Raw genomic sequence first — 23,872 nt, forward strand, 5'->3', positions numbered from 1 at the left:
GATTCTTCGGAGTCCTGCTTCGTTATGTCTTTAAATCAAATGTGGAAAGCTATTTCTCCCCTCTAAACTTCCAGGCAGACACCAACGTTGCATCTGCCGAGGGTTCTAGAATAAATTAGAGAAGAGAACTGTGGTATTGTGGCATGTACTTGTCTTACTGTTCTTACCTATACTTAGTGGTTACACTTGGGCAGCACCATGGTGAAAGAACCTGGTGTAAATGTTACTCGCTGAGGTCAGTTGATGCAGCTGAGCCTTGGTGGTTGGATGAGACCATTCTATTTGGAATAAACTTCACTGTTTCTCTCTACGCTGGATCTTATATTATTTATGATTATACTATTTTAGAAGAACCCAGCTCCTTCACTTGCAACAGTATGCATTTGGCAAGACAAGGTGTTTGATACCAAACACCATTATTTTCAGTGAAGCCATTATGTAGCTAGGTAACCTGTAATGACCAGTGCCCAGTGTACATACTTAAAATGGCTCCCTAGTCACTTGTAATGTCTAGCAATAGAACTAGGCATCACAGGGGCATATCTGCTCATGCAGATGTGCCCTCACATGTAATAGAATGCACACTGCCTTAGGGTTTTTAAAGTCTTCTGTTGGGGTGACTTACATATATTGCATGCAGTGACTGTGAGCATGGCAAACAGGGTGTGTGTCATGTTATGTTTTCAGAAGGGCTTGCTCCCTTTCACACAGCCTGCAGTGGCAGTCTGCATGTAGTTTTTGTGTGGGTCCATTAGGGTGGCATAATACATGCTGCAGCCCTTAGGGACCCTGTTTAGTACCTATGTCCTAAATACCAGTGATATAATTTACTAGAGAACTACAAGAGTGCTAAAGTCTTTGCCAATTGGGTTACAATTAAACAGGGGAAAGAACATTGGCACTGGAGTCTGGTTTGCAGGCTTCAGTGCACTATCGTAAAACCAGCATCTAGTAGTTCAAATAGGGGCAAAAAGTGGGGGGACATCTACAAAGAAATGCAGCTTCCTACAGATATGACTTTTATTGGTTTTACATTTGAAATGTAAATTTCCCTAATGATTGAAATTCATATTTTCTCACAATAGAACGTTTCGGCTACTACTGAAATCAACCCTTTTGTCGCACAAAGCGCAATGTTGACAGTGCAGCCACTTTGTAATGTACTACATATATTTAATCACTATCTCTTACACATATGTTTATAGAACCTAGGTTTGTGCATTCCAAAATAAATCATTTATTTGCTAAGCATTTCCTGTCCTTCCACAAAGCTGGCTTCCAAGTTACATTGCTAAGCCTGAAATTTGCCATCAAACTATAGATTTATTTTTGAATTCTTTAATTTTTTCCAACCCAGCAAACTTTTACTCATATTTTTCTTCGTACTATCCTTAAATTTTCATAGTAAAATTGTGTTCTTGCCCAAATGATTTACCTGTCACTGAGGTGGGAAGTGTGTTGGACTTCTTAAACTGTTCCCGACGCTGCACTCTGGAGACAACGGTTGCAACCTTCTGGTCATCCAGAACTGTTGGTTTGTGCTGTGTGCTTGTATCGTTGGACCTGCTGTCACTCTGATTGCTGACTTCAATCGGCTTGAGGGGTGAGAAAAGACAAAGAAATAGTTTTAGACAAACTCCTTGCACTCCATGAAAATAGAATGATAGATCATCAACTTTGAATGACAAAGCAAGTGTGAATAGGCATGAGCGTTGGCACACAGGTAGAGAGTAGACTACGGAATCACTTTGTTTATATAGCATTATGGGGCTAAACCATTGTAGTCATTCTTACTATGTCCGGATCTAAGATGCCAACCTGACTTGATAGCTTAGATTTTGAGATCTAGAACCCTACTCGACCAAAGAGAAAAACCAACTCTGATCCTCCGCGACCTCTCAACACCGTATCCCACCACATGCTAATCGAAAGACTCCACCACATCGGCATCCAAGGGGATGCGCTCAGATGGATCACCTCCTTCCTCACCAGAAGAACCAGAGGATCCACCTCTGTCCTTTCACCTCCAAAACCAAGGAGATCACCTGCGGTGTCCTCCAGGGTTTATCCTTCAGCCCCACGCTCTTCAACGCAGATATGACCTCGCTGGACAACATCGTAAAATCCCATGGTTTCAACATAATTTCCTACACAGACGACAGCCAACTCATCCTCTCACTCACCGCTGATCCATCACCACTAGAACCAGCTTCCACAGATGGATGACAAGTGTCACCGACTGGATAAAGAACAACTGCCTGCAGCTAAACACAGACAAGACGGAAGTACTGATCTTCGGCAGCAGTAGCAACACATGGAACGACTCCTAATGGCCTTCAGACCAAGGCCCTGCATCCACTCCCCCCGACCATGACAAAAACCTATGAAGCATCATTAACAAGCTCACCATGAAATCACAGTCTCCTCCACATGCTCCCTCACTCTGCACATAGTATGTAGGATATTCAAGTGGCTACCCTTACACACGAGACACACCATGACACAGGCCCTCATCACCATCCGACTGGACTACGGCAATGCCCTCTATGTAGGTATCACTGCACATCTTCTGCAGAGTCTTCCAACCATACAGAATGCCGCAGCCAGACTAATCCTCGACAATCCACGACTAAGTCACTTCACACCCCACCTCAGACGACTCCACTGGCTTACCAGACAAAAGAGAAGCCAATTCAAGTTGCTGACCCATGCACACAAGGCTCTACACAATCAAGGACCTGCCTACATACCTTAACCACGGCCCGAACTTTCACAAACCATTGAGAGGAACATGCTGCCATCCTCTCACTTGTCCATACTCCCCGCACCTACTGAAACAGAAGAGGATGATGCTCTTTTTCCCACATTGCAGCAAAGAGCAGGAACAGCCTCCTCTAGCAACTTCGGACCATCACCTCACTTCCAGAATTCTGAATGGCAGTCAAGACCTGGCCGTTCAAATATGCCTCTGAGACCTGCAAGTGCCTAGATACCCTATCGGGTGATTAGCCGCACTTTATAAATCCTGATTGATTGATTGATTTGATGTCCTTCAAGAGAAACATGAAAATCAGCCTCCTCAAAGAGCACTTCCTCATCTGTTAGATACTCCAGAAACCACCCCTACCGCAGAGATCCCTTATTTGTTCTCCTTCCAGTCATCAGATACTGGAAACATTCTTATGAACACATAGAGCTTGCAGTAACACTCCACCAGATGACACCACATGAGAATTCATCCTGACTATGAAAGAGGTAGTACTATGAATGGGTGACAAATCAAAATCCAGTGCTGTACAAATCAATAAGATAAGCCATAATGTGAGTCAATGCACGTGATCTCCGTTTGCAAATTCATCTTGGGGTGGGGGTAACATCCCCATGGGCTAAGTGGAATTTGAAGAAAAGCAATGCAGTGCTTAGAAACAAATAGGTGAGGGGGCTGTATGAAACAATCAAGGCGTGCAGAGATGAACAGGGCATTTGCAGTTGGACTGCTAGATGAAATACAGAAGCTCTGCACTGCGAGTCAATGCAGAGGAATATGGTGCAATGGCCCAGGTAAGTGGGACATGCAGAGTAAGACAGTACTCTTGAGTGGACTGGATAGGAAACTGGTGCTAGCATAACTGAGAATAAAACAACCTACAAAGCGACTAAAGGGACATCCACATGGGCCACCTGTGCCTTTTTTGCTGTGTATAGTGATGCATGTTTCTTGCGTACATCTAGATGAAAATATTGATTCAGCTCTCGTTTGGTAAAATGTTTCTAAATAGCCAAAAATGTATATATCACTTCACTGAAATATTGTTCACACTGCCTTTTTTAGTCCAGAATCCAAACCTTATCGATTTGCACCGGGTTCCACCGCCTTTGGGTCACTGCAAAATTAAATAGATCACAAATGTCAAAGCACAGGCGCCGTGAACCTGGTGGATATTATCATGTGCCCTAAAAACACAGGATTCCCAATGTATCTTTCAATACCAGAAAAACTCAGAAACTTTGTGAACAGTACAGAGTAGGGAGTGGAGCTTTGGACATACAAGCAGACCATAAATAATTAAATATAGAATCACCTAAATTACCAGACTCTGCATTTTTCCACCTGAGCATTCCAAACTTTTGTTTGCTCCTCTGTTTTTGAATGCTACACACTAGGGATTCTGATTGCAAATTGAGAAACAGTCTCATTCTGAATGTTTAACTACCCAGACTACTTGAGCTTCCCTTTCAGAACTTTTTTTAAGTACTTCTAGAAAGTTAGCCTATTTAAAGGGATTATAATCTCCATATCAAAGATACTAATTGAAAATGTCAGGCAAACGCAGTGTAGACTGTCTAATCATTTATTTACGCTTCTGCAACTGATGCTCAGCTTGAAAAAGGAATGATCACTTTGAACCGAGTGCTGATTTGCTTCTATTGCACAGGTACCCAATGGTAGGAAATTTGGGCAAAACACAAATGTAGCAATCATTTCTTTTGATATCAGTGCACAAGGCAATGCACACTCTGTAAAGTAATTACTTCAGGTAAACAAAACAAGTCGATGCTGCTATTAACATGGTTCCTGGAGTGACATTGCTTTATAAAATAGGATGTTCCATGTATTTACGTGTTCTTTTGCTAGTTTTTCAGCTTGCTTTGCTTCTCGGGCTTGCTTTCGCTCTTCTCTGGTAGCTTGCTGCTCGCGAAATCCTTTCTGTTTTTGTAAGGCCAGTGTGATCCACAGGGGTTGTGTTGTCTCCACTTTGTCTGGTAACCTGGAACCGTCTAGCGAGTGCCTGCTCTGGAGCACTGGCTTATCTGGCAGCGGAAACAAGGTATTTGCAACAAGTTAGATTGAGGAATATGCACAAGAACCACAGTTCTAATGGCTCTCTACCTTCTGTATCACAGCTCTGAATGGCAAGATAGCTCAGTTAATTTAGAAGTCGATGCTAAATCCTGCATGCATCTTTCAGGCCCCTGGTTCAACTTCCACAACGTCCATTCATTCTTATGTGGTCCACCCAATGATTACCATTTGGTTGAGTAACAATAATACGTGCTGTTTACTGCCCTTCAAAAGGAAAACGATTTTGACACAAAGCGTTAAATAACAAGCATTGACAAAGCCAGTAGGTTTTTTAAATTTTCCAGTGAAACTATTTTGTGTTATCTGTTTAAAGTTGTGTTTTTTTGGTACAGTTTTGTAAAATCTTCAGGCAAAAAGCATAAAACGTGAAAAATGTAATAGAAAGATAAGAATGTGGTTCCAGAAGACACACTCAATAGATACAGCAAAGAGTATGCAGCGCATGTTTTGCCATTTTTAAAACTAGTGAAGGAAGTACTGCCTTTGTAAGCCACAGGACTGAGCACTCATACAGGCACTCCCCTCACCCTGCACACATGATACTCTGCTCACTGTAAACTCACAAATACGCAGCCCTGTGCTTCACTCTGACTGCCACACCCCTCATTATGAGCTCATACAGGCACACAATTACTCTGCACTCTATTGGCACGGGCAAAAAGTCGTGTTTCCATTAAATTCACACAATGAAAAATTAAGAATAAATGTCTGGTTTGTTCTTTAAGGAATGTGGCATGATCAGAACCAGATCAAATAAGCAACATTTGAAAACATGTCAAAGTTCATTGCATCAGGCCATGGAAAAGACACAAGCTAAAGAGAAAATTTAAATGTAAACATCTTTTAAACTCATACTTCCTTTAGTGTATAACTCCTAGATTGTGTTAAAAAGCATTATAGGATCACTCAAATATATATAAGCATTCTGAAATGTTTGTCAGTCATAAACACACGTAAATATGCAATTGTGATTATGGCTTACAACTACATTCTCAAAGTAGCACCGAGTAAAATATTTTTTTAAATCCTTTTACTAAAATCGTTTTCATAAATCTAGAATCCATATAATATCAGACATCTATATTAAAAATGTCAAAGCTCTAACATGTAAAAAAAAATGTTTTACACCGATTTATGTTGTCAAGTCACTCTGCAAGAAATGCTAAGTGTTCATGTTTCATCTTCACCACATCTTTGGTACAAATATAAGGTCACTAGTTATAAAGTCATCTCAAGATCATTTTTTTGGTTAATTTTACTATTCTCTACTTAACCAAGCAGACTTTTACGGTGCTGGATGGTTCAACTTGACTCCTTCTCAGTATTGTTTGTCTACACGTGTGCAGCACACATCCTACTTTCACGCAGGAACACCCTTTCCCTGCATTCACACAGGCATTCACTCCTCATTGTGTACTCACGAAGCCCTAAACCCTAAAACCCTACCGTGACTCTCCCTGGCCCCCAGCCTTCTGCTGCCCTAAACCCTAAAACCATAACCCTGCGTGACCCCCTCTGGCCCCCATCCCTTTCCCTACCATAAACCCTAAAAAACTACCACTGCGCGCCCCCCTGGACCCCAGCCCTTTCCCTACCCTAAACTACTACCCCTGCACGACCCTACCCCTGGCTCCCAGCCCTTTCCCAACCTTAAACCCTAAAACCCTGCCCCTGACACCCAGCCCCTAAAATATCCCCCCTGCCCAGGCTCAATCCCCCTTACCCTCTCTCCGTGGTTCGTGCGCTGCAGGCAGCTCGTTAGAGGGGGTCGGTGCACGTTGTTGTGAAAAAGCAGAAGAGTATCTCCGTTTCCTCTAACGACGTGGATCACCTACCAACATAGCTGTTTCAACGATTACGCCTATATTTGTTTGCTAGGCATATGCATCTACCATACATACCTTTAAAATGAACTTCGCTATAAAGGCATGTGTTGCAAAAGCATATAAATAGTAAAAAAATGCATAGTAAAGCATACGCGTAGTATCGACGCATGCATTGCAACGCTTGCGTTGTAATGGCATGCGTGGAAACAGCCACGTTGTAATGGCGTTTTCCCCTACTGTAACAAGCTGATTGTGGAGATGCCAAGAGAGAGGTAAATCATACACAGTGCCAGCTCACTTTCAGCACAACTGACATCAAAGAGGAAGGATTTCCTTTGCACACCGCTGCATCATTATGTTTGAATTCAGTGGCTGTGTTAGGTGAGGGGAAACTCCCTTTGCAGTTAATAGGAATGCAGTGCAAATACTGTTTTGGTGGATAAACACAACTTCTGCCATATCAAATACTGTAAATAGGAAGATCAACTTGTGGGCGGAGCCAAAACCTCTCTCAGTACTGCTTCTTGAAGCTCTTTTGCTGGTAGTCGCATATAGTCTGGCAATAGCCGCACTGTCAAGCCAGGCTTTAAAGTGTGGAGTTCAAGTTACACATACATGCACACATAGACACATTCACGCAAAACAGTACCACACAGGTGCATCCTTCCGTCATGGTCCTATAATTGGCACAGAAAGAGACATTTCACATTTTCTTGTCACACACAAAAGTGGTACAGCACATATAGTAACAATGCAAATGTCCCTCACATACAGAACTGGAAGAGCACATTCAGCAATGATACAGACTTTTGAAACAAATAGCATAGGTAAAACATTTGCATCAACCGAATATTCTTCCTTCACATTCAATAAAGGTACAGCAGAGGCAGCAGCGGTGAATGCTACTCTCACGCACTGAATTTGCACACAACATATGCAGCAGTAGTAGATGTATACCTAGCATACATAACAGGTAAAGCACATAGAGCAACAGTTCAAACGTCTCTTACACACACAAAGGTAAAGCACAGGAAGCAACAAGGAGAGTAAACATCACAAAAAGAACAGGGACAAGATATGGTAGCTGGTGGACAGGGTACCCTCCTTCTCTGAAAAGGTGCATCATATAGTAAAGGACTGACTTTGTATCCTTGACATATAAACAACCAAATCATAGAGCTATTACTGCAAACATTCCTCCTCTACTTTAATATGAGTTCTGTTTTATGCTAGAGGTTTGAACGTGTTTTTTTTTTATCTCAGTTTACGCAGATAATACCCAAACTATTGTACAACTTGAGGGAGGTGTACAGATTGCAGCAACTCAAGCTTGAGCGCCTCTCCAACATCCATTCTCTGGATGAGTGCAAATCTCTAAAATTCGAAGATTTCAAAACATCAAGTGACTTCGTCTTCTGTGTTTTGGAAGCTACCTTTCTGGCAGACTAGTCTGGGCCCTACGCCTACTGCTGTAAGAGTTGTGAAATATCTTGGTGTAAAAATCCACCTTCCCTTTAGATCACATTTCTGCACTGGTGAAATCCTGTATTTTTAACTGCACACACTGCTTCATATTTTCTCTCCATCACCTTTAGTGCAAATTCTGGATGCTTTTGTATCCACATGAATGGATTATTGCAATGCAAGCAATGCCTGTCTATCTTTTTCAGAAGTCGAACATTATGCCACTAGGTTAGCTTGTGGCATATACCAAAGGAACCACATTACAACAGCTTGTATCTCTTTACATTGGCTGCATGCAAATGAGCAGATCTGTTTCAAAACTTTGTGTTTGATGCACAAGACAGTATATACTGCTGATCAATTGCCTCTTTGGCACAGATTTAAATGGTACCCTCTGGAAGTCTGCTGAGATCCATGAACCAGTCTTGCTTCGAGATCCATAATTTCCGGTTCAAGACCGTAGGTCGCAGATTGTTTTCAGTTGTGGCTGCAGCCATATGGAATACTTTACCGCCTTATTTACAGCAGGAGTGTGATTTGCTGATATATAGGAATCAGTTAAAGATCCAGATTATTACCCAATTTCTAATTCCACTTTATAGGTAAGTTCTATATTGTCTGTCTATTTTTAGTGCCAAAGATACCCTAATCAGAGTGGATGTCGCGCCTTATAAGTGCCCAATACAATACTTTTGGTAAAGCACTGTGCGCCATTTGAAGGTATGGCTGCAAACAATTCTCTCTCACTCTTTCTTAATTCCTAGCCTCCTTCTCTACTGACATCCTTATTTCTTGCTCCTTGTTAATTTTTCTCCTGCTCCTCTCATTTTGTTGACTCAGTGAACATGAGTAGTTGTATGTGTGTGGTTGGCCTTGTGTGCAGCCTTATCTCATACAACACAAAGCTGCAACAGCTAGTAGTAAATATGCACTTAGTATAAGATAGTCCTTTTGGTTTTGTCAATGCTTGTTATAGTTGCTAAGCTGAACATGGCGAGTAAAAATATCAACATTGGGGTGACGATTATGGTCTAGGTATAAAGGATTTCACTGCCATGGGAACTCTTGAAACAAGTTCTCAAACAAGGGGTGATAGAAAAGACCGTGCACTCAAACCGGAAAGTCTCTTCCACAATGTTGCCTTTAAGCAAGCTACCCTGCATCTTTCTCACAGAGTCAGATTGAAATGATATTCCTTTGCATAATGGTCAGCAAAAAAAGCAGACCAATAATAGAACAGCTGCTGCGTTCTCCTATGCGGAACTCTGAGTGTGCATTTCCATCTACTTGCTCTCTTTTATGTGGCACTAAGCGGTAGTCCTGGCAGACCCATGATCCATGCACAGAAGCTCACGAGCAGGGTTCTATTCTAGTGTGTAGTGGATAGCCCCACTGGAAGGAAACAAGGCAGCAACACAAGCATGCAGATCTTTATATTCTGGCACTGACCTGGCAGTGAAGGAGAAGGGAAGAGGAACGGAGGAGCAGTAAGGAGGCATGCGTTGTGAGTAAGCCAACAGAGAGTTTGGAGAATAAGGAAGAAAATGTGAAAGGTCCTCTTTGCAGAAGGGCATACCAAATAACACAGTTGTTGGTGTAAGGGCAACTCCAATTCATTCAATTGCAATGTGGCAGTTTGATCTATACTTGAGGCATCTTTGTAAACTATCACTCTGGCTGTACAACACATTTTGTATCAAAACAAGACATTTTGGCATATCTCTGGCAGATATATATACATTGAGAATAGACTACAGATGTAATTTTAGATGATTATGATAATATGTTGGCCTGCTTTTTCACTACCCCCTAATCTGAGATCCAAAACCAAAACATGGTCATTTGAAACTAACCTAATTGAGGATGAAATGAGACTGAAGCCCTTGTTGCCCATAATAAGACCCAATGAGGGAATCAAAGGGAAAGAATCTAATCGAGGTCAATAGGAGTACCCATTCAAGGGCTCCCATTGACCTTGGTTTGATCAGTTCCTGTCGCAGGCAGTAGGCACAGAAACACAAGTGGGACAGCATTTTTATCTGCACAGGTGGGGTAATGCTGGGTGGTAGAAATTTTGTGGATTCAGGAAGTTCATGGGATCCACACAAGGCACACCACCCTGGACTCCCCTAAATGTCTAGTTTGTAAAAATGTGCAGGTTTGCTAGGTTTCCCTGGGTGGGCCCAAAATCAAAAGCTGCCTACTTTGCCAAACACAGGTCAGCTTTCGGTGGAAAAATGTGATGTATTCATGTTGCGTTTTGGACCATTCTCTGCCTCAGGCTCTAGGCCTAACTACACAGGTGAGGTATCATTTTATTGGACTTAGAGGAATGCTTGTTGAAAGGAAGTTTGTGGCTCCCTGCAGATTTCAGAACTTTCCATCGCCGAAATGAGAGGAATATGTGTTTTTAGTCAAAGTTTGAGGTTTGCAAGGGATTTGGAGTAAAACAACCTAGTGAGAGCCACACAAGTCACCCCATCCTGGATTCCCCTAGGTGTTTAGTTTATAAAAATATACACATTTTCTATGTTTCCCAAGGTGCCCCCCTGAGTTAGGGCCAAAATCCACAGCCACCCACTTTGCAAAAAATGGGTCAGCTTTGACTGAAAAAATGTGATGTATTCACGTTGTATTCTGGGCCGTTATCCGTTGCGGGCACTAGGCCTACCCACAAAAGTGAGTTACCATTTTTATCAGGAAACATGTGGGAGCATAGAATAGTATGATTTTTGTTATTAGCAATTGGAGTTCGCTGTATTTGTGCCTTCCAAATGTAATCCAGTGTGTAAGAAAGAAGACATTTTGAAAAATGATCTCTAAATCATATACTAGTACGGGTACCCACAAATTCAGAGATGCACAACTAACCACTGCTCCTAAACTCCATATTTTATGCCCATTTCAGAAATATGTAGGTATTTTTTATACCCATTTTTCACTGTGCATATTTCTCCATATGAATTGGTCTATACGCAGTACACAATGAAAAAGAATTGTACTGTGCAGCTCTGGGTACCTTGGAGGACCTACAAACTCTATATATCCCCACCACCAGAAGGGTCTAGCAGACGTAATGGTATATTGCTTTTGTAAATCTCCCTTTATGACAAAAAGTTACAGAGGAAAACGTCACAAATGGCTGTTTCTTTCCTACTCATTTTCAGTATTTCTTTATTTCAACAGTTGATTTCTTTGGAAAAACCTTGAGGGATGCACACATATGTCCCCTTGCTGAATTTGGAATTTCCTCTACTTTTCATAAATCTATAGTTTTTCTGGATCACCCATAAGTTTCATAATGATTTCCACCACCAACTGGAAGTCTGTTGAGAGCACCGAAAAATAGGATAAATGGGCTACCTCTTTTAAAAATGGCAACTCAGTGGTACAAAATGATTTTTTCATCAGCTTTGCATGCTCCTGAGAACTGGGACGATAGTGACTTTAGCACAACAAACTGTTTGTTGATGCCATTTTTAGGAAAAAAACAGCCTCTTTTATCCAGAGCACTTTTTTCCTATGTTTCCCCAAAAACTCAAAATTTAGCCATAGCTTGCCTATTTTCTCCATTCCCTCTAGGGAAATCCACAAACCCGGAGTAGTTTTAGAATTCCCAGGATGTTAGGAAAAAAAGACACAAATTTGTTGTGGATACTTTCTGTGGAAAGAAATTATAGAGCCCTAAGCAAGAACTCCCCCAAATAGCCAAAAAAGGGCTTTGCCCAGTGGGGAGCGGGATTACTATTTTAAATTTACCTCTCTTATCATCTTTGGTTAGAAGTGCTTTCAACTGAAAAAAATGTCCTTCTTGTACTATGTTCCCTATTTTTTGGAACTTAAATGCCCATATAATATCACTTTCTCCTTATCTCCCACACTGGTTCCCCATCCCGGGGTTTCGAGTCTTAGACATATGTATTGAGGCTTCCACAAAGGCCAATTTTAAATTTGTCTCTTAGCTCTTCTTACAATCTGTCTTTATCCTACTGATGACAAGACTAGTAGATTTGGGTATAATACTCCAGACCTCACACAGAACACTACACTTTCTGTGCACTACAACATTTTCTTTCACTCCCAACAACCTTATTATTTTTTTTTTTCGGGAGTGTTATATAGCGTGAACTTGACCCGAAGGTCCCAGCTCTTTACGTGAGAACCAGTGGCGTTACACAAGGACACATTCGTTTTTGTTAGGCACGGGGCGATTAAGTGGTTTGCCCAGAATCACAGGATGTTGAGCATCATTGCCGAGACTCGAAACCGGTTCTCTAGATTTGAGATTGACCACCCTAGCCTGTAGGCCACATCCTGTAGCTATTTTGGGATTTTCAGATATGTTAAGCAATAGATCTTTTTACTTCCGGCCCTGTAACACTGGATGTAATAGGTAATGCTATGGAGAAAATTGTACTCAATTCCTCATTGTTGGCGTCTAGTGATATATTTTGGTTTCAACTGGTGTTTTTAATGTAACCAGTAGAATTGTATTATTATTTTTGTATTTTTGCCTTACATATATAGTCCAATGTACCACAATCCCTATGCCACAAAGAGACCAAATGGAAACCATTTGGTCTCTTTGATCTCCAATTTCCACCAGTAAAGACCTTGCTGCCATAATATAAATTTCTTCAATGTGTCTGTGCCTTGAATACAGAGCTTGCCCTTGTTTGCAGTTGGAGATGTTCACTTCACAACCCCTTTACCAATGTTTTTAAGCCCTACTTTATATTCCCCCATTCCCTCGACAAATCGGAACAGCTTACCTTCCATCTCCTCATCACTGGCACACTTGAATGCATTGAGGACATCGCTGCCTAAAAGTAGATGCATGAATGGGGTAACTGAATATGTGGACAAACAATGTATATAAAGAAATACAGAAAGACAGTGAGGTAAAGAAAATACATACATGTACCACAGTAAAGCATTGAAAATTTACAGTTTCAAAAATGCACCATTGATAGAGTTACTGTACCTTTTCTGCACAGCTCTGACTTTTTCTCCACTTTCTCCCTCCATGGAATGTTGATAGAGGGGAAAAAGGATTTCTTTTCTTTCGTTTCCTCATCTTCGTTTTTATTAGTTTGCAGTGGTGGAAGCACAATGCCTGCATTGCTGATTTCTGTTTGCCCCTTTGCATCTGATTCTGTCTTCTTTACACCATGACCCAAAGTCTCACTGATGTGCAATCGATTTGATCTCGCAAGAGGAGAGGAAGGTGGGGTGGGGCTAGCAGGCTTTGGAGAAAGAGATGGTTTTTGTGGGGTTAATGATTTGGGCACCTGTTTCTCACTCCCAAAGGAAGCATTATGGCCATTGATTGGTGGTAGCAGTGGTACCCCGGCATCGCCAGAAACGTCATCATTTGAAACACAAGTAGAAGCATCCCTGTATTCCTTCTGGGGCGAAGTAAATTGTTTCCGTGGTGAGATCCGTGTCTCTTTTTCACTGTCTGGTTTCAGCAGTGGTATTGGTACACCATCAAAGCTATCTCCAGCACTGTACCGCTTCTTTCGTTTTTGTTCCCCCTGCTGATCATAGTGAAACCGTAGGGAGTAGTTTGTTCTTCTTAATTTTATTCCAAATGGAGATGTCTTCACCTCTCCATTTTGCCCTACTTTTTCAGGATTTTTAACACTGCTGTTCAACTGGCTTTCGGGCGAAGCTGGAGCTTCAGGCTGCAATGGGTCTTTACGTGGAGATTGAGGTGGGCTTGGGACAAGAAAGGATGGGAGATCTTTGGCAAATTTACAGCCCTCTGCGTTATCTGCTGTTTTAGCAGTCTTTTCTATTAGACTTGGGTCTTTCTCGTGTACATTTTCCTCAGCTGCTGGAGGCGTGCTATCAAGTTCTTCCTTATTTAAACTTTCTGACTGCTTTGCCTTGTTTTCCACTTTTGCATCGTCTCCTTGTTTAACCGGACTTGTATGCTCCACATTATTATTCATTTTTGCAGTTTCTGAAAATTTTTGCCATGCAGGCGTTATAGAGAATTTTGCACTGGCTGACAAGGTTTTCCTTAAGTTGCCATGAAGATCACCCCTTCCTTTACCTGTCAAGTCATCACTGCATCTACTGTGATTTTTCTGGTCTTTTTCAGATACAGTGCCATTTTCTGCACCTTTTAAGATCCTAGATCGAATAGAAGCCCACTCCGCTAACATGGCTTGGCTGTCCATCGACTCAGAAGTAAACTTTGTTTTGCTGGGCTTGGCATCTTGTTCTCTGCCTTTGGGTGCAGATTCCTGTGAAGTATAATCCACAGTCTTCCGCTCTTCAGTCAGACCAAGTAGAGATTTGCAAGCTGTATCTTTTATCTGGTTCAGATTCACTGCAGTGCCACAAAGCTGTGCACCAGTGACCAATATAGCAGTGTGGGGAACATTCATGGCAGATGGCATAGCATGTGAGCCCTTGCTCTGTGATTGCTTTCTGGTTTCTTTCATGTCAGAAGAATGCACTGGCTCTTTGGAAGGAGTAACTGGGCTCAAATTAACTTTCTGGAATATTATTTGCTTTTCTCCAGACGACACTTGAAAAGTGTACGGCCTTGGCATTGTTTGCCTTTGGTCCACCTCTTGCCATTTCAGTTCCTCTCCTATTCTTTCCTGTTCTCTCACATTTACTTTTCTTGGGCTCCCTGTTGTTTGTTCTGAAACTTCTTGCACATCATGGCGTGGCTGCTTCAATTTGTGTTCCTTCTCATTATGGAGGAGATTAGGTTCTTTCAATGAAGATAGCCTATCGCTGTTCGCAATGAGCATGTCTTCTTGATTCTGCTGAACCACAGCTTCAGCTTGTTGTTTTATCACAAACTTTGGATCTGACTTCTTTTGCGTGTTCTCTTCAGTGTGTTGTCTTCTTTGATCCTTATGTTTTCTCTTATCAAGGTCCTGACCTTCTACAGTCTCAGTACACTTAAGTTCCACAAAGTCATACTGCTGTTGCTCTTCGACTTCTTTTTTCTTTTCTTCCTCCTTTCTTTTTCTCTTCCCTTCCTGACGTTCTAACTCAAGGCGCTTCTGTTCATCTAACTCATGCTTTTGCTGCTTCTCTAGCCTCCTATGTTCTTCTAATTTTCTTTGTTCCTCTTGGTGCTTTTTCTCCTTCTCCAACTCAAGCCACTTCCTTTCTTCCAGCTCATGTTTTTGTTGCTCTTCTAGTCTTCTGTGTTCCTCCAGCTGCTGTTGTCTTTTTCTCTCCTGCTCTACACGGTGCTGCTCTGCCAACTCACGACGCTTCTGTTCTTCTAACTCATGCTGGTGTTGCTCTTCACGTTGTTTCTGTTCATCCAGTTGCTTTTGTTTCTCTTCCTCCTGTCTTTTTCTCTCCTCTTCCATACGCTGCAGTTCTTCCAGCTCACGACGCTTCTGCTCTTCTAGCTCACGTTTCCTTTGCTCTTCTAATTTTCTTCTTTCCTCTCGTTCTTTTATCTTTTGTTCTTCTCTTCTCTTTCTTTCCTCCTCCAGACGCTGTTGTTCTGCCATCTCACGGCGCTTCTGCTCTTCTAGCTCATGTTTCCGTTGCTCTTCTAATTTTCTTCTTTCCTCTAGTTCTTTTAGCTTTTTTTCTTCTCGTCTTGTTCTTTCCTCCTCCAGAAGCTGCTGTTCTGCCAACTCACGTCGTTTCTGCTCTTCCAGCTCACGCTGTTTCTGCTCTTCCAATCTCCTGCGTTCCTCTAATTCTTTTTGCTTTTCTTCCTCCCGTCTCTTTCTCTCCTGATCCAGACGCTGCTGTTCTGCCATCTCGCGGTGCTTTCGTTCTTCTAACTCACGTCGTTTTCGCTCTTCCTGTTGCCTGTGCGCCTCTAGTTCTTTTTGCTTTTGTTCCTCTTGTCTCTTTCTTTCCTCTTCCAGGTGCTGCTCTTCTGCTAACTCGCGGCATCTCTGTTCTTCTAGCTCACGCTGTTTCTGTTCTTCCAGCCTCCTATGCTCCTCTAGTTCTTGCTGCTCCACTAGTGCTTTCCTCTCCGCCTCTATGCGCCTATGTGTATCCAGCTCCTGGCGTCTTTGCTCTTCTTTCACACGCTGTTTCTGCTCTTCATGTTTTCTGTGTGCCTCAAGTTCTTGAACTTGTAATTCCTCTTGTCGTCTTTTCTCGTCTTCACTTAGCAACCGTTCTTCCAATATGAGACGTTTTTCCTCTTCAATTAGTTGAAACCTTGCCTCTTCGAATCGCTTCTCTTCTTCTGCTAATCTGAGCTTTTCTTCTTCTGCGCATCTGTGATGGTGTGCTTGCATACTTTTGCCTTCTTCTAACACGGACTGTGCATGAATCTGTACATGAATGGTGTGTTTTTCTGGTGTGATATTTACATTTTTGCTCTGGTATTTTTCTGCATACTGATGTGTTTCTGTGCTTTCTTTTTGAACGACTGACTCAATTTCTTGATGCTATAAAGAGGAAATAATCAGAATTGGTGTTGGTTCTTAATAACAATTTAAAAATTGCCATTACATTGTAACTATGACATTGTGCTATAGAAGCAGATATAATTAGTTAATTCACAGGCGAAATTCTGCTCGCACACTTCTCTTGACTAGAGGTGTTCTGATTAAAGTAGTGAACATTTCCAGGGACAGTGAAAATCAATGTCAGTCAGTCTAAGGACACCTGCCTGCCTGCAACTGTTCTGAAGAGTACCCATAGGCTCCTGCTATGGATATTGCTTTATCATGCAAAGACTCACCATTAATGGTACACACATATCTAGAATAGAGAAAAGCTGTTGGTGGTGGATTTGTTTAGGATTCTTTGATGTTATGGGATGCCAAACTTAGTCCTGTGAAATATTTTTTTCTGCTAATGTCACGGAGTTGGGAGTTTAGCAGTTCTATCTGTTTTATTTCACCTATTCGACTGGTGTGGCTTTCAGCTTCAACACACCACACCGTAGTGCACTTCACTGCTCCAGGTCTGTATACATGGGCAACTATCAGAAGACCTTTAAGGTGTGGTGCAATGTCGAATACCCTAATACGGAGACATTGCAAATCCCTCTAACTCTTTCCTCCCTCGCACACCCACAATAGAGCTTGATTGGACTATTTCTTGCTATTTATTTGCTTAACTGATAAGTCCAGTGGCATGGACCGACCAAGATGGTCGTCACTAATGGAGCCAAACATTACAATATGTTCTTTGCTGGTAACAGCTCACATATTTAATAACTAACTTAGGCAGCCCATTCAAAATCTGCATAGCTGCCACACAAAGTAAAGGGTGCTCTGCAGTAGAGTAGCACGGATACCATGGGCCTTAATGCAAGCAAAGAAATGCCTCCCTGGTTAGGTGGTAAAGTAAGGACATAACTTTTGGGGATTGCCCCCCCCCCCCCCCCACGTCCTTGTACATGTGCCATTACACCGGATGCACTAATGATAGCTACACCCATGTGACTGTTCAAGCTCAGAAAGAGTGCAGTGCTTTGGTTGCCTGTCCTGAGCCATCTCTCTTGCACTGGAAACTTATGCTAGATGCCAAAAAGAGCAAAAGCTGATTTTCATGCTTGCCTCCTACAGGAAAGATGCGATAGAGTGGAAGATTTACATCCTACATGGGGTACCCATTAGGAGTGCAATGTAACCGTTGTAGAACGCACTCATATATTATTCAATGTTATGGGCAATTTGGTGTTAGGAGAACCGTGAATCAACTAACATCTTCCTGTGAAAGTTAATTCGTTCAATGTAAGGCTCAGTCAATAATGCTTAGAACGTATACTGACCATTGTAATCAACGTGACTTGGTTCCTTAGGCCTCATTAGTTAGTAAATGTTATTCTCTGATGTATTAACTGTGATAAATATTTCTTAGGATAATAATATAGATGCAAGACGTGTATTAATGTACTTAGGAGAATTTCCCCTATCAAGTGTTAACAGTCGATGTAATTTTCAACCTGTGTAGTATAGTGAACTCATTAATTTAGCATAAGTTGTAGGCCTGAATTTATAATATACTTGGAGTTCCTTTGTTTCTGAAAGTAATGTTCAAATTCTTATGTGAATCTCATAGAATGCGTTCTGTCTCACGTTTGCATTGCAGGTGGACCGCTTATTAGTGAAGAGTAGGGGTATTGTTCTATTGGCCAAGGTTGCGGAATGAAGGGGTTACAGTTAGCTTGGTTGAAGGAGATAAGGCGGAGGGATGTGTTTTTACCCGGGAGAAGGAGAGAAGACCAAGGAAGAGCTGCTACAGAGGGGCGTTTGTGGAGGAGGCTGTGAAGGGAGTCGACGTCATGGAAAAGTTTGTGGCTGAGCTCATTGCGGAGTACATGTGAGAAAAGCATCATAGGATATTTGACTATGATTTTGAACACAGGATGTATCGCAGAGAGGAACACACACCCCATTCTCGCTTGCCGACCTGACAGAGCACTTTTGTGCTACTGTTCCTACTTTCTTGTCCGTGTGGCTTCATGCCCCAGACCCATCCTATGGCAAAATGACTTCCTAGGACGGCTTTGCCAATTGACACCTTTTCTCTTTAACGCCCTTTGCTTCAATCATAACTTAGGGATGCTACTTTAGAGTTAGAGTAGGGATAGTCAGAATTAAATGCTATATGCGGAAGAAGTGCAGATGAAAGGAGACATGAACCTTTGTTTTCTCATCTCATGCATAATCGTCATAGGACTTGTTGTTCTTTCCATGCTTCACCGGGTGAACCTTTTTAGGAGGTTCGGTCTCCTATTTCTTTCCCTTCTGCTTCTATACACTAATACTCAGATTTGTGTATGTCCAACTATTTTTGAATTTGTAATAAAATAACTAACCTTCAATTGGTTGTGATTTGGGTTCTGGTGTAGCCATTTGTGGTACACCGTTGCAAGCAATTCCTGACCTTTTCTTCCCTCTATGCATTCATGCTGCTAAAAAGAACCATCGGAGACCCGACCTTGGATTGAACAGAGGAGGTGGGCCCAGGCTCCTTCAATGTACAGAAAGCGAGCAGGATTTCTGCTGTTGTCTGTTTTGGAGTTCCTAGAAGGGCATTATAGGACAGGCCCATGAACATTATATTCATGGCACAGATTAATGTGCCATGAGAGAGTCGGCTTCATAACGAGTCCAAACCCCTCAGCGTGTGAAGGAGGTGGGATCTTTTAATTTCACCAGTCTGATTTGTTTTCAGATTGTTTTCATGTATCAATTGAATACTTATTTGCAGCTCTGCTGCGCTTCCTTTGAAAAGGAAAGCCAGTAGAATCTACTCATCATTGTTGACTCTTGAAAGTTTAGGGAACTATTCAAGTTATTGTATTTTGTTAAGCCAATACTAGCTTGTTATTACCTAGTGAACAGGCATGTGGAATGGGCTAACAGTGCATACAGAGCGCCCACCGACCCAGTCTCACAACACCCGCTCCACAAGCGCTCCTTCTGAAACTTCCATAAATACATTAATGACCTTTCAATTGTCATCTTCTATTCACTGTCTTGATCAAATTCACTTGGAGTACAAAACATCAATTTTGCCACATGTCAACTATTATTACAAGTAGGAGTTATTTGTTATTTTATGGATATCCGTTTTCCACATTTGGTCAAGTCCCTCAATCACAAGACCATGTTAGGTGACCTTTTGTGACTCTGAGCCATGGCTGTCTTCTCTTAGTCGGTATGACAGCAGCTGGGTGCACTTTCTCACCTTTTATTTCTTGCTAACTGACATAGGAAATAGCAAACAGTGCTCACCCATATTTCTCACTGATCGCCTCAATAATGATACTGATGTACAATTACATAACTGGTATATGTGTGTTCACAGCATTTATGCATCACACACAGAGCTCCTGGTTTGATAAAATCAAATGCTTTACTTTTGAGTAGAGAGAGTTAATCTCTCTGCAGGTATTAAAATAGGATACAAGTATCTTTAACATCAGCCAAAACATTTATAGTTAACTGGTAGGACACGTTTACCAAGTGGTTCGGAAGTGATTCTGAAAAAAAGAATTTGCCTACATCTCTGCTATTCTGATTGAGAACATATTTTTACTGGCCTCCAATGCTTCGTGTTCCCCTAATTCATCTTTGTTATTGGCCTATACTCATCTCCCTCACAAACACGAAGAAACTGAGCAGAGATTTCCTTACTTGTGTCTTGAACAAGCATGACAATTCCAAGTCTCAGCAAGAATTAAAAATGTAAAACAAGAGATCTAAAGTATATAAACATATTATCATCATTACTCATGTATCCAGGGTCAAGAGTAATACAGCTGTGTTTTACGATCGGAGCCAGGCTGAGTGAAAAAATGGGGTCCTATCCAATGCTTGCCTGTGTATGTGTTATCGAAACTCCCTCTGGTTAGTGCCTCCATCCTGTACTCGGTGGCTGTTCCAGAGCTCTGGTCTAATAACAGATTGCCTCACTCCTCCATGCATCAATATTTAGGGTGGGGCCCTTGCCAAGGATTATCTTTATCCTTTCAGAATGGGGAGTTGCCTGTTGACATCCATGTTGTGTGGCATAAAATAGGCCTGTACCATATTCTTTGCCTTCAGTGGCTCAATTTAGCTCTTGCACACGCCCTCATGCTGACATATGAACCTCTGTTTAGCAACCAATCGCCACTTAACGGCATTTGAGACGTGTAATTTTCCTGAATAGGAACATGCCACGGTTCCCCGGGATTATAGACCTTATCGGTCACTTGAAGTTCCGTTGTCAGCTTGAGAGCACACAATCTGGTTTAATGGCACCCTACCTCACCCTGTTATAGTGTTCCGTTTAGGCCCTTTACCGGTCAACGGAGCCACATGGCCCGTTTAGGCGGGTTTTACACCACACCCACATTTTCGTGGTGTTACACAGGCAGAGCTGCGTCAATTGCATGAAACATTAGTTCATATACACAGAAGCATGATACAGTATGTGTCTCACATGGTACAGGCGGCTCCGGCTGGGGCCCCTCCTTAGCAACCAGGACAAGGAGGAATGGTAATTAGCCTGATCATGATTAATTTAGTGATGGTGAAACGTCCTCAAAGTAGAGATGAATTGCCGTTCTGGTTAGATGAGCGATTTGAGCAACTCAAAGCTGTATTTCCCAATACTTCTCCTTTGGATAAACACAGATTCCTTACAATGGGTTTACCAAAAGGTCTTATTCCCAATTTGGCTGATTGCACCACCTGGGGTAAGGTGTTTGCGGCACTGTATTCTCTATGCTTTGGCACCCCCTCCATGACGGTGCTTGCAACAGTTTTTAAGAAAGTTCAAGAGGAGCACGGGGCGGAGGCCGCCCTGGAGTTGGGGATGAGACTGGTTGGGGTATTCCCTAAAGTCTCTGACATGATCCTTGCCAATATAAAAGGAGAGGCGGTTACTTTGCAAGTGAGGCAACGCCTTGAGGCAGTAGCAGATGTTGATAAACAACGCAAATTGCCTAAGATTATCGCTAAGGTTTATAAAGTGTTAGGGTGCAATAATTTGGGGAATAAACCTTTTACTCAGCCACAAAATAAACCCCCTCCTGAAAAGGGGGGGCGTCCATTCTTTCCTAAAAAGAAGTGGAACAAGAATAAACAACAGCAACAACAACAACAACAGAAGCCAGTGTCGTGTGCTGGTTCGCCAACACCTGATGCTTCGGAGCATAGGTATGATTTGCGTGACCGCTCTAAGTTTAAGACGCCAGAGAGGCTTCAGGTTCCTGATCCTTGTTCTCCTCGTTCCCTGCAGGACTCTTCGGATCAACAGTCCAGTGGAGGGGAACGACAGGTTCGTAGAAAAAGTGAGACGACGCAACAACAACATGATTTACCGTGCCAGTTTGAGGTAACAGCCAAACCGGCGGGACAACTGCCATATCGTGACCTATTTCAGAAGAAAAAAGTTTCCGCTTTAACAGCAAAGTCTGCCTCAGACGGTGAGAACCCTGCTCCTGGATTGGAGATGGGATGGGAACCTCCTTGACAGCGTGGCGGAAGTTACCATAGTACGAGAGGTTCTCCGTCCTTTTCTGCAGGTGAGAGCAACTGACACATTCATTACAGTAGAAACAGCTCATACACGAGTTGCACCCCTGATAGACTTTATGAGATAGTCCTCCAAATTGAAGGTGATATACAACGTACAATTAAGGGTATTTTTTGGTATAACCTTACCTCGTCTTATGACATTTTGTTGGCGGAGGCGGACTGGCTTCCCCCATTTGTTTTAGCGTCTTCACGAGGTGAGGACGTGATACTTCCCAGTTTTTCAAATTACGTCTCTGAAGAGGCGAAACAAGCGTATGCATCGGAATGGGCTTTAGCCCTAGCGTCGGCAGTGTATCGCAATCAAGTGGGCTGGGATAGAGGTTCTCCGGCACATGAGATTACTTTGCGTTCAATGCCACAGTCTCAGGCGCAGTATCCATTTAAACAGGAGGTGAAAGCATCCAATAGTGATATTTTGGCCCAGTTGGAATATCAGGGTGTAATTGAACTCTGAATTTCATCTATGAACAATCCTCTGTTTCTGATATCGAAACCGGATGGTTCATATTGCATAGTTTTGGATTACAGAGATTTGAACAGTCATGTTTGCATGTTTAACGTACAAAACACCCACAGTTCTGCGTTAATAAACAATATTGTCCGTAAAAAGTATAAAACAACTTTGGACATTTCCAATTGATTTTACAGTCACCATCTGGTTCCTGAGAGTCGTGACTAGACCGCATTTACTGCGGTCGGCAATCAAAAAAGATTTACAAGATTACTATGGTCTATAAGAATAGCCCTGGTGCGTTCGCTGTGCGTGTTGTGTCCCTTTTACACAACATAGATCCTGATGCCTTCTCTTACGTCAACGACATTTATTTGACTGATGACAAATTGATACCGCATCTGGTGCATGTTGACTGCATCATCTTGTCCTTCGCAGACTTAGGGTACAAGTTTAATTTTGCTAAGTCGCACATCGCCTATTTGGCGGTTCTCTTTTCGGGTTACAAACTCAACAATGAAGAAAGGGGGTTAGCTCACACTTTCTGGAAAAATGTGTTCAATTACAGCCTTCTTCCACTCTTAAGAAGTTACAATCTTTGCTGGGTTTTTTACATTTCGGGAAGACATACATTCCTGATTATGCCCAGCGTACCAAACCGCTTTATGTGTTGATACAACCCTCCTTTTCGTCTTCCAGCTGGCTTCCGGAACATACAGAAATTCTTCGGTCTTTGCAGTCTTATCTACCTGCGACCAACTTCTTCTTAACTCTTGACAACACAACTAACTTAGTCATACAGATTGTACCACGTACAGTGGGTTTCACTTACCTGACGCTTAATGAGGGGATACGGTCCCCATTGCCTACAAATCGTATTTGTACACCTCAGCCAAGATGCGTTTTCCACCTGTTGAGAAAATTCTTGCAGCTGTACAGATGGCGATGCTGAAGGAACGCTCTTTAGCTCAGGGAAAACGCATTCTTATGGTATCGTCCCTGCCTAATTTAGAAGCAGTCACAAAGGCAAGCGTACCGAATTCTAAAGCCTTACACTTGCGTTTGATTCAATGGGCAAGTTCTTTGACATCGGATGATGTCACTTTCATCTTTGACCCATCCTTGCAGACGCAGGAGTTTTTACAGTACGAACAGGTTCATCCTGAGCCGCAGTATTTGCTTCCTCTTGACCAATAAAAATGTATAGTTTACACCGATGGATCTGCACAGCCAGCCGTTGGTTCTAAACATGCTTACTCAGCCACCT

The 23,872-nt window shown here is 42.3% G+C and overlaps 1 protein-coding gene across 6 annotated transcripts in view; it reads right to left on the reverse strand.

The window, feature by feature from the left end:
• The window catches only part of CRACD (capping protein inhibiting regulator of actin dynamics), an 870,477-nt gene that overhangs the window by 15,694 nt on the left and 830,911 nt on the right, over nucleotides 1-23,872 (reverse strand). For 5 of the 6 annotated variants that reach the window (XM_085642049.1, XM_085642051.1, XM_085642053.1 and 2 more), the window contains 4 exons: nucleotides 13,139-16,556; nucleotides 12,927-12,977; nucleotides 4,622-4,812; nucleotides 1,436-1,595 (listed from right to left, as the gene is read on the reverse strand). In XM_085642049.1, the coding sequence (XP_085498175.1) occupies nucleotides 1,436-1,595; nucleotides 4,622-4,812; nucleotides 12,927-12,977; nucleotides 13,139-16,556 (3,820 nt within the window). The remainder of the gene's footprint in view (nucleotides 1-1,435; nucleotides 1,596-4,621; nucleotides 4,813-12,926; nucleotides 12,978-13,138; nucleotides 16,557-23,872) is intronic. The other variant, XM_085642050.1, reaches the window with a different exon arrangement.

The sequence above is a fragment of the Triturus cristatus genome, chromosome 2_2 (assembly GCF_964204655.1).
Source record: "Triturus cristatus chromosome 2_2, aTriCri1.1, whole genome shotgun sequence".
Classification (NCBI taxonomy): domain Eukaryota; kingdom Metazoa; phylum Chordata; class Amphibia; order Caudata; family Salamandridae; genus Triturus; species Triturus cristatus.